The 15,888-nt window shown below is 43.2% G+C and overlaps 1 protein-coding gene across 1 annotated transcript in view; it reads right to left on the bottom strand.

Annotated features, from left to right (window-relative positions):
• Positions 1-15,888, bottom strand: part of scap (SREBF chaperone) — a 30,715-nt gene that overhangs the window by 14,479 nt on the left and 348 nt on the right. The window contains exons 2-13 of the mRNA XM_022746181.1: positions 10,887-11,007; positions 10,358-10,515; positions 9,254-9,474; positions 7,871-7,976; positions 7,162-7,334; positions 6,201-6,327; positions 3,744-3,856; positions 3,454-3,548; positions 3,031-3,129; positions 1,985-2,197; positions 1,504-1,889; positions 173-322 (exon numbers count right to left, since the gene is read on the bottom strand). Of these exons, the coding sequence (XP_022601902.1) occupies positions 173-322; positions 1,504-1,889; positions 1,985-2,197; positions 3,031-3,129; positions 3,454-3,548; positions 3,744-3,856; positions 6,201-6,327; positions 7,162-7,334; positions 7,871-7,976; positions 9,254-9,474; positions 10,358-10,515; positions 10,887-11,007 (1,962 nt within the window). The remainder of the gene's footprint in view (positions 1-172; positions 323-1,503; positions 1,890-1,984; positions 2,198-3,030; positions 3,130-3,453; positions 3,549-3,743; positions 3,857-6,200; positions 6,328-7,161; positions 7,335-7,870; positions 7,977-9,253; positions 9,475-10,357; positions 10,516-10,886; positions 11,008-15,888) is intronic.

The raw sequence follows: 15,888 nt of genomic DNA, 5'->3' as shown, positions 1-15,888 counted from the left end.
TTATTTGCATATTTACAACCATATTCTTTAATTAGGGCTGACTCATTTTAAGAGCTTTAGTACCATGGCACCACAGCGTGAAGGATTTTGTTTCCTACTTGAAGCATTAGGACAGTAGAGCAATGTGTGCGGATGGTGTGTGCTGTATGTACGTGTGTGTTGGAGTACTGACTTGTACAGGGTGAGGTCCGTCTGTAGATCTGCAGAGACTTTGGGAATGGATGGCGGAGGATGTCTTGTGTCCTGAGGGTGGCGCGTCTCGACGGCCTCCTGGGGGCTCAGGTGAACGGTGACGGGAATGACGGGCAGGATGCTGATGTACCTGGGAAACGGACAAACAGCAGCAGAGAGACTGTCACAAAACCTGAAAACATGTTTCTGGCTTATAACATCATTAAAACCTTTCAGAATTTATTGATTATGCCCCATCTTAGGGTAGTTAGTTGGGTCATTAGATAGAAACGATCACATCAGTGATTCCTGTTACTGCACGGCCTCATCTTTGCTGCTGAGAACAAAATCTACTCGAGTTTGAATATTTCACATCGTAAAGCTTCAATGAACAGCTGGAATAACATGACACATAATACATAAATATATAAACAATGTGGAATAAGCTGATTTTTCCAACCTTAGCAGCAGTCATGTAAATTAAACCATATGTTAATCTTTTTTTTTTTGGATAAAATTGGATTTTAAGGGATTTAAAAAAGGAGGAAATCATCTTGTAAATGAGCTTATGCTCATTGATGTAATCTTGACCCAGTTATCACATCCAATCAGTCATTTGTCAGTTATTTGTCAATCTAAATAGACTCATTTGTTTTGGGGTAAAAAAAACAAAACAAACAACTTTAAATCTTAAATTAAAAAAGTTCACAACACTGTGAGTGATTGTGATGGCCGCACCAGCAGCCACACACTGAACAGCGGTAACTCTTTTCATTTGTTAATTTACTTTAAGAGTCTTTCTTTCTCAGCATGACACTCAGAGTGTCCAGATACAAACAGATAAATAACTGCACACAGGTTTTTGGTTGGATATAACGTACAGTTTTATTAGCAATATCTGACAGTATAGTTTTCTATTTGAAGTGTATGCATTTAGTTCACTTTCCTGGGGGTTGCTGCTGCTGGAGTCCCAGCTCCATCAGACCTGCTTAAATGGGGCTGATTACTACTTGGACTGCACCATGTTCCTCCAGCACCGTGGGACGGGCCAGTGTCTTTTAGTTTGATTTTTGTGATTTTTTTCATTAATACTTTGACAGTTCTGTTTGAGTTTATTTGTTTCAGTACCTTTCCTCAGTTAATATGGTGTAGCACTATGCTGGCGTGCTTTCTGGTTATTGTAGTTTGCATGGTTGTGTCTTAGTCTATCCCCTTGTGTGTCTGAATGGCGTCAACCTTTTTTTAATGGGCCCAGAATTATAGTTTTAAAGTATTTTTTCATTCCGTTTTGCTTTTCGTAAATAAAAAATGGACATTGTTTTTCCATTTTACCTCTTGGCTAAAGTGATGTTGTAGTAGCTGAAGAGTGACGGCCAGTGCCTGAAGGACAGTCTCCTCCAACCCTCCTCGTCCTCCGCCCCCCAGGTGATCTGAGGCACCGCAGGCGGGGGCTGGGGGAGGGGCCCCGCCCTGGCCGAGCCGTGGTGGCCCTGTGATTGGTTCTCGGGTAAGGGAGTCGGATCCGGCGCGGGGTGGATACTGAGGGTGCTGGTGGGATCTCCTCCACGGAAGACGGGGGCCACACCCAGGTGAGGAGGCAGGCCGCCCCCTCCGGGATCTCCCAGAGGGCTTTGCTCAGATACCTGCGCGGCCAGGTAGGTGCGGATCCCGGCTGGGTCGGTGTAGACGAGGATGCCGATCCAGATCACCGTGCCAACCTGGAAAGTAAACAAAATGAATGTTAACGATCGGTTGGTGACACGACGAGTCCAGACACGCAAAGCGCCGCAGAAGGGAAAGACAAATCTCTCACCATGATGATCCGCTGAGCCAGGCGTGTGCGGGCCAGGAAGTACACCACGCGCAGCCTCTTGGGGAGCCTCAGGTTCCTGAAGGCCGGGGTCTGCAGGGTGATCGTGTGGGGGGAGGGTCGCGGTGGAGGGGGCACCTCGCGTGTACGCAGCGGGCCCGGCTTGGGCGGAGGCAGCCCCGCTTCGGCCGGCAGGCGGCGGTTCAAGTCAGCCAGCTGCAGGGGAATGATGATGTTTTAGACATTTGTTCACGCGAAATGGTTTTTAAACACATTTTCTACTCAAAGTCGTGAAGATCTGAGGCCAAACAGTGGGAGGAGTTTGATTCCTGCCAAAAACAACATCAGCTGATTCATCCTTCTTCTCTGCCGCCAAGTGTGAAACTCATTCATCTGGGTCAAGCTTCTCCAAAGTACCTGCTACGTTCCAGTGTTTTATATCACTAAACATGGCATATACATTGATTTTGGGACCATTAGTTGGAAAAAAACAAGCAATTTAATCTTGTAAACAATTAGAAAAATGGTAATGCTACAGCCATTAATTACATATTTTACATAAACCACATATCCGTCAAAGTATTAAGGGTTTAAGAGTACTTTCATTGTGTTTTGCTGTGTATGGAAATGTATGGGTTTATGGTGTTAATGCTGATTTAGCCAGAAACTGAGCTAAACACCAGTGAAAGGTTTCAGTATGTGTGTGACAGGAAGAGAGGACCAACAGTAGAACATTAAGGGGTTTTAAATGAGAAGTGCACATGTGGGAAACCGCTAATCTGAAAACTATGTGGTGAATGTATGTGGGCCTGTGACCGCCACCTGACCCCCTTTTTACATCCTGTATCGGCTCATGAGGAAGGTTGTGTGTGTGTGTGTGTGTGTGTGTGTGTGTCAGACCCACATCCATGTTTTCTTTGTGTTAAGGTTTCAGATTCTTGTCTTTGATTATCACACTGATTCCCTCAAGAATTATAAGCCAGATGTGCGAGTGTGTATGTGTGTTTGTGTGTGTGTGTGTGTGTGTGTGTGTGTGTGTGAGTTCGTACCTCCATGCGGCGGATGTCTATAGATAGTACTGTGGTGAAGAAGAACATCTGCAGGAAGAAGTCAGACACCAGCCCCACGACAGCGAACAAACAGAACTCCTGAAAAAACACAGAGACCAACGGAGACATCAGACCACTGCACAGGCTAATGAGCTAATCACGTGCTAGCATAGTGGTGTGATGAACAGCTAGCTAGCTTCACACAGTAGCCTGCTGCTAACAGTTCTGAGTTAGCTCTAATATTTTGTCACGTTCTACAAGTAGGACTCACAAAACCTGGTGGGAACAGAAATGTGTCTTTTCATGTTCTCATAGTTCCCCCTATTGTTTTCATGCCGCATGTTGTTATTTATTTTCTGTCCCACTGTTATTTCCTATTCATTGTTTCTGCTGGTTGAACGATTCAAAACGTGTTTCCGTTACCTGGATAGCTGGCACCAGAGTGAAATATCCGATGAGGATGATGCACAGTTCAGTGGCCATGTTCTTCATGATAGACCAGCTCTCATTACTGAGGCCTGCAGAGAGACAGAGCAACGTTTAAACAAACAAAACAAAGACCAGATAATTAATATGCCAGTTTATGAAGTAACACACTCCAAAAGCGAAGTAAGCGCCTTCAGAAAACAACAGCAATAACTAGTTGGTGGTTACTAGAAAATCATATGAGTCAGAAACTAATAGCTGGTCAACACACACACTCCTGTCCTCACCCTGAGCAATGCGGAGTTTGACCTCGAGGTCAACGGGTGTGGAGACCACGGACTTTGTGAGAACCAGGACGTTCTCCAGGCCGATCACCACCACCAGGTAAGGAAAAATCTCCCTGCAGAGAGGAAACAGCAGAGCAGTTACACACTGGAAAAAAGAAAAGAAGCAAGTTTCACTTCATCAACGTTACAAGGAACAACAAGCAAGGAGGGCAAAGGGGGAAGCTGAGTTTGGTGGAAAGATTTTTCCTCCCTGAGGTGGTTGTGGTTTTAATCCCCCTCTTTAACAAGAGAGAGAAACAATAATGCTGTTTAAGAGCTCAAAGAAGAATGTAGGTTTTATGATTCAACATTGTACCAGAATGAATAAACTTTTAAAACACTGAACTTGATCTAAACACTTTTAATTAATCATAGATATCTCAACCTTCATAACTCTCTTCAAATACTAATTCTGAAAATCCCTATATTGTAAAACTCCATGTTTGATTTACATAAGGAAATGGTGTTTCAGATGCTGCATTTCTGATACAAGCAAAAGAGGAATATAATTTATTCAGTGGGGGAAAAAAAGGGCAATTGAAATGTGTGAATTGAAATGGGATTGAATTTGGAGATAACTGTTGGTACTCAGGCACAGTTTTAGCTTTTCAAATAAAAGTCTTTAAGAAAGTGAATATTCATTTTCTGGACTTTGTGTACGTGTGTGAAATCAATTTCTTTTCAAAACTGTGTGTCACCCACAACGACGCAATCCTCCAGAAGCCGTGCTGCTTTTGAATGAACTGTGTAACCATCAATGTTAACTGACAGTAAAGTCGAGTGAATCATGTCATTTATCGGTCACAGTGACAGTGAAGGTGAGCTTTTTATTTTCCTATGTTCAGAATTCTTTATTGATATTTGGTAATTGTCTGCCGGGGATATCTCTGTGGTGGAGAGCAGAGAGAGATTAGTGTGAGCGTAGAGATAAGCTTGCGCTATAGAAGTAAGTGTATAACTGGGTCACAGAGGAGTCAACAGCTCTGCACGTTACATCAGAGGCACTCAGTAACACAGTTACCTATCACACACACACGCACGTGCACACACACACACACACACACACACAACCACTATCTATCCAGCCTGGATGTGAAGTTTGCATAGCTTGGTTGTGTCAGCCTTGATGTGTGTTTTTGCAAACACACACGGTACAAGCACCGCCCACAGCGGACTTGCGTGGATCGTGGTCAGTGGTTGGACAACAGTGTGCCGTTATCACGCCACGATGTCTGCTTTCTAATATTCCTGAAATCATTGGACGACCATAAAATGTCAACATCGCTATATGCCCGCCCCTTCACGTGGCCCCACCCACTTCCATGCCCCCCCCCCCCATCTCTTCTTTTTCATTCACACTAACCCACTGACTTTTTGCCAAGTTGCTATAAACATTAACGCCAATCCATTTAAGTCAATGCAGGAAATGGGAAATCAATAAGCTGGTGTGTGTGTGTGTGTGTGTGTTGTGTGTGTGTGTGTGTGTTAGTGTAGGTAGACATGTTCTGGGCTTTCTGTGAATAAGATAAGAGATAATGATGAAACAGTAACGGCCTGTTGGGGCAGTAAATATTAACAGGATACGTTTGAATGTCAGTAACAGAGGACATGATGAGGACGATTTAACAGCACATAAAGAAATTCTTTCAACTCTGAACCAGAAGCTAAATTCATTTCATTTTCTGTGACTTATGAGACTGAATTGTTCTGGTTTCTACTGAAGAACAGTTCATGTGCGACACAAGTTGTAAGATACATGTTGACAACCAGACAAAGAGTCTACAGCCGTGCTAGCAACACAGAGGTGGGTTGAACTGAATCCTCAGCATGCTAACATGCACGCAATGACAATGTATCTTGTTCACCATTTAACTTTACTTTAGCATGTTAGCATTCTTATATTTACAAACTAGCACTAAACTCGAAGTACAGCTGAGCTTGATGGAAATGTCATTAGCTGTGTATTTGATCATAAACCAAATTAAGATTTTAACTTAACATCATGAGTATCTGTACCAAACTTCCTGGAAATGCGTTCAATAATTGTCTGAACGTCTCACTAAAACCAAAAAATGTCAACCTCATGTGGCGCTAGAGGAAAAGTCAGGGGATCACTAAAGTCAGAGGGATTCATCCTCTTGGAAACATGAACGTCTGCACAAAATTTCATATCAATCCATCCAGTGATTGCTGAGATATTTTCGTCTCCACATTCTTTTGCTTCCAGTTTAAAGCTACAAAGCAATTTTTTCTTGCTGGCAAAAAATTAAATCTCACAAACAAATTCTCAACTTTTATCTGTGTTTAGGTTTAGCGCTGATAGACGGACAAACTAACTACCTAGGACGGATTTTTAAATCTCTCAGATAATCTTCCAAAACATTAGTATGTGGGGGAAAAAAAAGAGGGCACTCCTACCCTCCATTGAGTGTGGGTGTCAGTCCAAACAGTGTACACAGCCCCACAGACATGAGCAGAGAGCTGAGGACCGTGACCACAGCAGCCAGAGCCAGGCCCCACTTAGACTTCACCATGTCAATCTTACCTGCAGGGAGCAAAGGAGCCACGTTAAAGGCAGGACACTGTAACTACATACACAACCGTTACATTAACTATTGTAAGTATTTAACACCTCAGTCGTGAGGACAGACGTTCTCCTTTTTAAAGAGACTAATTCACCATTAAATACACAAAAATATTTTAAGACTTAATTAACCTTGTGAAATCTTCCATTGGCCAAAAAGTCTAAGAAGGTTTTGCATTCAAATACTAATTCTGAAATCCCTGATATAGCTACACAATGTTCTTTGCAACTGATTAACATAAAGGGAGTGTAATTTAAAGCTAGACAAGCAAAAAGGAAGAAAAAATATTCTAGAAAATAAAAAAACTTGTAAGTAAACATGTTAAAAATCTAAATAAATGGAAGTAAAATGACAAAAAAATGCAGTTACAACAAAAGTTTTGGTTATTTTTTTCAAATTACAGTTGAAAAAAAGTTGAAAAAATGTGCTGAACAAGGTCCCATATGTGAATCGACTAATCGGCTTGAGTGTGAATATTAATTTTGTGTACTTCTCGTGTGTGTGTGTGTGTTGCCTGAACTTATGTTTGTACTGGCAAGTTGTTGAGGTGTTAGCCGGGTGCATTCTTGCAGCGGTGTACAATGTTCCTGTGTGAGGATTATCCCTGCACCAGACAGGAACAACCTTGGCACACAAACGCACGTGCACATACAAAGGTTGCAGCATGCATGAGTCTGGATCTTTGGCACCATTCAAAGATTGAGCGATGGGAGTTGTGCAAACAAGGGGAAAAAAAAGAAATAGTCATGTTGGAAGAAGATACACAGAGCAGAGAGACAGGGAGTTGGACTGACGTGTGGAGAAGTAGATGTAGGCAAAAAGGATGATGTATGTGGTGACGAGCGGGATAAGCTCAGCGATGCCGATCTCCTCCTTGAAGTGGACGTGAACCATGTGGTCGTCTCTCAGGCTGCAGTTGGCTGACGGGTGGAGCTGCTTCAGGCGCGCCCGCAGGCTGCTCAGGAACCTGGACACACACAGACATCAAGATCATCATCAGCAGCGGCGGCGGCAGCAGCACTGCAGATCCAGCCCACTGACTGATTTTGTCAGACCAAATACCCTTTAAATTTGTACCTGTCAAAAACTTCTGGTAAAAGAAGAGAAGCTCAGTCAAGCAACCCAGCACTTAACCTCATAGTTCATAGTCTATAATGCAGTGAGAAGAGACTAAAGTAAAGCTTGTTAAACTAAGCCTTGGAATCTATATGCTACACAAGTCATAGTGAGCACACAGCCATAATGAACACAGCCTGCAGCTTCAGAGGAAAACAAACCAGTTAGGGACATGTAAAGAAAAATGTCCCTGAAAGAAATGTAATTACAAACAAAGGCATTTATCACAGCCGACTTTACGTTAAGTCAGTCTTCTTTACACTGCGACATAAAAAGGGAAAAACACTGAAAGACAAAAAAGACAAAAGAAATGCGACTCTTTCATTCTCTATCTATTCAAATTCAATTGAACCTGCACTAACAAGCTACACTGCACATGTGACTCACCTCGCATCGTAGCTGGACAACACCACAGTGATCGTGTACGTCACCACCCTCTTCCTGTTGTAATGACTGACACCTGTGTACTTTCCAGGGACGCCAAACAGCAGGTCTGAAACACACACACAATTAATAATTCTCAAAACGCACACACACACACACACACATACTGCAACACATTAGTGCAAATAACAATTTTTGTTGTTGTTATTTATTCATCCATTAGTCACTTGTCAAACACTGGCATTGCTACTACAGTGTATTACTTGTGTAAAACCTGATCAACACAAGCCAGCACTGTTATTTTAGAAAGCTTGAGATCTCTGTGCCGATATCAGATCATCTGCAGAAATGCTAAACTAACAACTCAATTTCACATCTTCCCTTTTTAATCTTACACTCACACTGGGTGCCCTGTGGAGGCTGGGGCTGCTGGGATATACTTCACAACTTTCCCACGGCAGTGCGATTGGCCGTCCGTCAGCTCAGTGTGAACAACGGTATCAGTCTGACTGTATCTGGCAGCCAAGCTGTCCCTGACTCCAGCTCCAGAATAAGCTTCCCACCTCTCTATCACTTGAGCCGGAGGTTGAGGCAGAACGCTGAGCTGGCTTTGAGCAGCCAGGGGACGCTGATGTGGTTCACTATGTCAGTGGGTAAAGTTTTCAGGGAATTTAATAAGTTCCCAAGGAAATGAAACTGCATGTTCTCCGTCAACATAAAAGCCTCTTAGTTTGCTGATACCACTAATCTTCCACTCACTACCTCCCTACAATTACTCCTGCTGAATGATGGCAGGCTCCTTCCAACGAGGCAGTCGAGAATAAAAGGACTAAACTCCACTTCTGACATTTCTGAGACTTGCTGCCTCCACCAGACGATAAAACGCCTACAGTTCAGGCTGGATTTGGTGGGTAATCTCACGGCACGGGACAGGGAGCAGGCTAAACCAGAGGAGTCAGAATTTCTAGAAATGTAAAAACGGTGCCACGAGTAAGTCTTAAAACCTTTAGGAACAGTCTGACAACAACACATGTATTGTACTGGTGGATGATGTTCACCAGCGCTAAGTGAGGAGTTCAAATAGGTTCATCATCTGTTAGAAATACTGTACATGAATTCAGCCTTAAAAAATCGAGCCTTTCAGAACAGATTCACACACAAAAACATCAGGAGGATTTAGAAAAAGTGAAAGATTCAAATTTTTAATGGAAGCACAAAAACGTCAACTTTACTTTTCTTGACTTTAGAATAAAAAGTGCTGTTTTTGTTCGTCTCTAAGAACTTTAAAAGTCACAAAACTTAAGTCATATCTTCTCCCTTCGACTAAATATCCCAGAATGCTTGATTTTGTCCGTTAGCGTGTCAGTAGTCCTCATCTCTACCTACCTCGCAGTGTGGCCGAGGTGTGCAGGCCTTTGGGTTCGTGCTTCTGGATGGTCTTGAGGAGGTCGGAGTCCGAGTCGAACAGCTCCCGCTGGTTCTGCCAGTAGTTGCCGGGAGAGACGAGCAGGCAGCCGTGCTCTGGAAGCACAGACTGCATCCGCCGTAACCCTGGAAACAGGTCTGTCACCTGGAGACATAACGTCTCCAGACTGCGAACCCCGGAGCTGACAGAGGAGAGACGAGGAGAAGACAGAGGAGAGGAGGTGAGAGGAAGGAGGAGTTGTTATTAACAAAGCTCACAGACACCAAGCAGGACACAACATTAATCTATTAATTATCTTAAATTTTAATGTTTAATTTAATGATAATTACACAAAAGAAGTCCTGTGCTATTAATCTGACTCTTGGGGGGAAAAGCTTTAGCGGCTCTCTGCAGCTTTCCAGCAAAACAACAAAGTGTCCCACACATGAGCCTCATATCAGCGCTCAGGACAGTGCAGCTGTCAAACAGAGCATCGCTGCACAGCACGTGCCCCACAGAGTCACACACCTCAGGGTTTACAACTGATCGATGACTGATCGAAGTCCAGCTTTCTTCTTCATAACTCAAGGTCATGGATGTTTTTTTCCTTTTTTTTCCACACACATGAAAAAGTGAAAATAGTTTTGGGTTCATGGGTTCACTCTGAACTGGTGGAGGACAGACACCACTGTTTTTTAAAAGGGGAGATAAAGTTCAATACTGAGTTTGTCTTCACTACCACTAAGGATAATTATTCAAAAAACTAATTAATTCACAACTGTTTTGATAAGTGATTGTTTCAAGAAAGGTTAGTTGGATGTGAGGATCTGCAGCTTTTCTTTTTTGTATATTTTTATTAAAAAGTAAATACTGACCATGACCATGTTACTCAATATTGTCTCGAGTTCATTAAGCAGAATTATGAACGTCTGGTTTTTCATCTACAGTGGTGGAAAGTAACTACATTTACTGAGGTACTTTACTGTGTTTAACTCCAAATTCAAAAGGTACTTGTACCTTTGAATTTCCACTTTATGATACTTTGTATCTGCTCCATTAACTTACTTTTCAAATTTCAAGTTTACCTGTCAGCGTGGACGTGGTTACGGATCTCCTCCAGCAGGCTAAAGACTCGACCCAGTGGCGACCGAAACACGTCCACTGGCACCAGGCTGCTGTCCCACGGAGACACGGCTGCCTTCACCAACACCTGCTGGATGTAGGCAACCGGAGGACCCCGATACTACAGCGCACACACACACACACACACACACACACACACACACAAGCATGTAGGTGACATGTTGAGACGCAACATAACATTGTTTTAGTCTACTGAACCTGCCACTGTGACATGAGCCATTCCTTCATCTTTACAGTTAGACTTGTCTGCATGTGCCTGCATCTAAGAACCCGTTTTCGACTCTCAGCGTGAGGACAATTCGTCTTTACAGACGTTCCCTCAGGGTTCAGATTCAGGTTTGAGATTGAGGGATCAGGATTCAGGGTTAAGGAATGAATCCAGTTAAAGGAACAGGGACAAAAGTGATGTTTAGATACTAAAAATGATGGGATGTATATAAACGTGTGTGCGCGCTCTCTCTCTTCTCCTACCCAGTCGGGCCGTTCTCCGAGGTCTCCCTGAGGCTCATGGGAAGGGACGCTGTAGTCTCGCACCCCTGTGGTGAACTCCACAGGACCCGTCCCAGGCAGGGGAAGCCTCAATAACGGATAGCTGAGGGAGAGAGAGGGAGAGAGAGAGTGAGAGAGAGAGGGGGGTAGGGGGGAGGGGATCACAGGGTAAACAGTTATGAAACACAAGTGTGAGAGTGATTGAACGAGTCAACGTGTGCAGATTTGGTCTGTTTGACGTGTTTTCAACAACATTTCAGGGAGATTCAGTTCAACCAGTATTTAAGCAACAACATCTGACAGTGTTCAGACAACAATGCACATCCATGCACTATTATATTTGCTACTAAGACTGCAATCAACGATTATTTCTACTAGAAAATGAACGCATTACAACCGATTGCCTGACTTGATCGTCATACTTTTCTCAGTATGAAAAGCAGCCACGAAGCATCATAATATGAAACTACAAATAAAATCTTCTAAAATCTGAAGATAAAAGTTGAAAAATAATCAAAATGATTGAAGTATTTTCCTAACTTACTCATTAATCACTATAAGACATTATCAGTGACATATAAACACTAATGCATGTATTCAAACACAGAGACGGAGAGATATAAAGAGCAGAGAGCTTGAGGATGAAGTCATGTTAGAGGTGAGTGCCTCAGTTTGTGAAGGGGTTGCTCTCGAGTGATGTGTACGTGTGCGTGCTCGTGAGAACATGAACATGACACCGCAGCCTCCGGCGTTTCTTGCCACACTCAGTGCTACCTGGAGAGACCCGCTCCCTCTTTCTCCAGGAAACGGGTGGGTCCTTCTGAAAAGAGTTCACTACTTGTTTCCCCACAAACTACTTACTTCCTCACGTTGTGAATGTGTGTGTGTGCGTGTGTGTGTGTGTGTGTGTGTGTGTGTGTGTGTGTGTATGTGTGTAGTGGCAGCGAGTTCATTTGGTGTTCTTCTGATGGAGGAAGGAGCATGTTACTGGGGGCTTTCTCTCTGCTTACTGATCATGTGTAACAACATCACAGGTTTAACAAAAACACAGTTAATTCCAGTCCTGAAAAACCAGCTGTGGGAGAGAAACCCTTTTACCACTCACGCATCACTAAGCCCACATGTCAGACTGACAGTATCTAAGTGTGACATCATACCGGCCTTTACAGTCGGCGGTCGAGTCGGGACGCAGCGCCTCAAGAAAAGCTGGCCACAGGACTGTTGTCAAGACCAAGACAAAGTTACCAGTTCACTGACTGAATCTGAGGCTGTGTTCAGAACAACCTGAGCCCTGCATGAAGAAAAACCAAAAAAAACAGCCTCCTCATTCATTTGAATGGAGCCGGTCCGATGGCGCGGCAGCGGCGTCGACGCAGGGAGCTCTGGGAAACAACGAACGGTCATCCACCGCAAAAGTTGAACCGCGTACAACTAACTTTTTACTGCAACGCAACGTGACGTCATCTGGCAAGGTGCTGTGTTGTCCAATCAAATACAAGGAAGAGCACATTCATGGTAGATGACTGTAACATCAATGTCATGTTTGTACTGTTCACCTCACATTTCATCACGACCAAAGATAAAACAACGTGTTTTATGTCTTTTTTTTTGTATTTTATCGTTATCATAAAGCATTTTGGTCAACAGTGTTGTTTTTAAAAAGGGCTTTATAAATAAAATTGGATTGGATTAATCTGTCACACTAACTACAGCAACCGCCTGGGTCACAATCTGTTTTTCTCAGCAGTACCTTAAATTACATGCCAGCCTGCGATGTGTTGACGGAGGGGGCGCACACAGGCCTGTTTGCAATCTGATTCCTCGATAGAAGAGTCCCAATCCAGTCATATCTGAGGTCTGAGAAAATTCAAGTCCTCTCCAAAGACCAAGCAACCAAATATAATAGTGTAACACTGAAGACCGCGCTGCTACAAAACTTTAACAGCACGTCAAAAGGAGCAAGGCTGCAGCTGAGCAATACCTGTTATAAAGGAGATGTGCATATGACTGAAGTTGACTCGATGCAGGATTGAGACACTCCTATCAAACAGCTTTTACTCTGGTCGCCACTGTATACAAAGACTCCAGTCTGCAGAGTTGTTCCATACACTTCACTCAAACCACTTCTGACCACACGCACTCCCTGTCATTTTCTAGCCCATAAATATCTGCTTTCTTCTCTCTCTCTTTCCACAAGCCGTTTAAATCACATTTATTGTTAAATCAATTTCCATCTCCGACAGACAAACCAAAACCAACCGAAACTGGTCAATGCCCCTCCCCTGTCCAAACATGAAGCCGACATGCATTGACCCATTCAGATCGACCGCTGAGTCACATCGCTGTGTCGCTCCGAAAGGAGAATCAGACACTCGGCAACCAGGTTGTGAGCTGCTTGTTGTTGACAAAACAGCGACAGAGATATTGGAGACTTTTGTGTCTTTAAGCTTGACAGATGTTAAGTTTTGTTTACCGCCTGTTCGCTCCTGTGTCACTCCTTTACAGCAAAAATCTGTAGCAGTAGTAAATAATTAAAACTGGAAATTGCAAGTCTTCAGCGAATGAGGTTTTTCTTAATGAAAAACAAAAGGAAGTGGATTCTTTTTTTCCTTTAAGGTAGATTTCCTTAGAAAAAACTGAAATATATCTATTGACTGGTTGTTGTTTTCCTGTCTACCTGCCATGAAATACGTTTTCTCTGCCACAGGGAAACATTTACATTTAATTACCTGAACCGCTGAGTACAATGGGCCTCATTCACCAATATCTTATCAAGTATTTTCTTAAATTCTTTCATAAGTTGTTCTTAAGAAAGTTCTTAAGAAAACTCTACGTCAGATTCATGAACGTGCTGTTAAACCGCAGAACTGTGCGCACCTGTGTTCTTAAGATTGATGAATGCCAATCTCCTCCGCGTGTGCCAGTTGGCCCTAATTAGCATAGGTAAACTGAAAACCCGAAAATGCCTTTAAATAGTGCATGAGACTGAAGGGTCGTGTGCAAACACAGATAGAAGTCACAAAGAGAAACCGTAAGGGAAAGTTGAGAAAATGCCAAAACGAAAATCTAAAGACGGAGCACCGGAATCAAAACGCAAAAGGAACTTTAGTAGTTCTGAAGTGTCATTTATAAAACCATAATAAATCAAATATATTATAAATGACAAAAATATTATTGTAATTTAAATAACATAATATTATATAACCGTAGAACCGAAGAAAACGCAATAACCACTTATTTTGCTCAATCATGTCAGCACTCAAATCCCAGATAAGAAAACACTGGTGAACGTCAGAATCTTTGTAAAAAAGTGCGTAAGTTGGTTTTAAGAAGAAATTTCTTGTGAAGAATGGTTGGTGAATGAGACCCATTGAGTGAACAGTAACATACTGGCACACATGGGAGAAAAAGCCTTTTGTGTACTGTGCAGTGAGACAGTGAATGAATCCTGGAGGGGAGGCTGTACTTACTGTAGCATGAATATACACAAAATGTGTGTGTGCGAATTTATGCTAATTACGATGAAATCATTCTCTACGTCCACTTTTTGAAGTTTGAGATCAGACCCTTGTGATCACAGGACGACACCTCCACATGTATCTGCTATGTGAGTATTTTGAAAATGGTTTCAAAACTGAGGAGCAGCTGATCAAGTATTTGCTGAGTCACTGGTATCGATCAATAACATTATCAACCTCCATGTGAGGTCGTTTTGTGCTCTTGTATAAATATTACTTATTTCCCCTCTGGAAATTTGCTGGTCATCGTTTGGATAGAAAACTCTTCCCCTCTGTTTTTCTCCCTCTCTCAGTTCCTTCCCTCCCGCTGCCTCCCCCACTCTCCAAGGTCACTGTACCTCCACAAAGGCCTCTTTTGTGCAGAGCCAGCCCCCCTCCTGACAGACAGATGGAGGGACAGGCCTCGCATTCTCACAGGGCCATTTTCTCACAGCCCTCTGCTCTAGTCCTGCCTTAAACATCCCCGTCGTCCAGCTCTTTTCTTTCACTTCGCCCCGGGTGGCGGTCAGTCGTCCATTTGTTTGGGGGCACCCCTGCTGGAAGATGCTGCGAGGACAGCACGCAGCAGGTGCATGCGTGTGTTTCAGATTGCTGAGATTGTTTTACAATGCCTTTACTGGCCAACTCTCTGACCCCTGTTCTCTCTTTTGACCAGCGGTTTAGCAAGAGTGGCGATGTGCGTGTGTTAGGCGAGTGTTTGTGCACTGGTGACAGCGGGGGGCTGTTATGTGAGTGCAGATGGCCAGTTCAAATGAGCTGAGCCTGACTACACATCTTTCTACTATCAAACACTGGTTTAAAAAGTGTCAGTAAAGCTGCAGTCACACCAGCTTCAGTAGATTCTAAAGGACAGGTTATGGAAAAGTAAAAGAAGCTAGTTTGAATTAACAGGATGTCCAAAAAGTGACACTTGAAAGGTGAAAAGCCGGTCGTCACAGAGAGAAGCGAGACGTGATACTTTTGTTAAAAATGCGGGATAATGGTGCACATTTTCAGACAGTCTCTCCTGGAGGGCATTCACAGTGTCGCACTTGTTTGTACACAGCAAAAAAGTGCAGCGAAATTGCTGTGTAACAACTGAGCGAGAGGTTGACCTCTGCACAGGTGGCCGATCTCTGCGTGATAGTGGGTGTGAATGTCAGATTGTGGGGTTTTGGACAGAAATCATCAGACATAGCTCCCCTGTAATCTGATGTCAGAGAAGCGTGGAGGGTTTCTGAAGAGTGTGATGGAGAGCCAGAGACAGGGTAAAAGAAATGTGTAAAAATGTGCTTAGAAACTTGTCAAACTACTCCTGCAGGATAATCCTCTGCTCCGCCATTGAGCCTTATGTAAAGTATGTCAAACACCCCATGTTTGTCCACAACACAGCTGAAAAATAATCTAATAGTTTCCGATCTGTACTGCCAGGCCATTTTATTGTATCTGATATGTTTTTTTTTTTATTTGTATGTTATTTTACATTT

This window comes from Seriola dumerili, unplaced genomic scaffold (assembly GCF_002260705.1).
Source record: "Seriola dumerili isolate Sdu_G_001 unplaced genomic scaffold, Sdu_1.0 BDQW01000092.1, whole genome shotgun sequence".
NCBI lineage: Eukaryota > Metazoa > Chordata > Actinopteri > Carangiformes > Carangidae > Seriola > Seriola dumerili.
The sequence above is the reverse complement of the archived record's forward strand: the minus strand, read 5'-3'. Positions and strand labels throughout refer to the sequence as shown.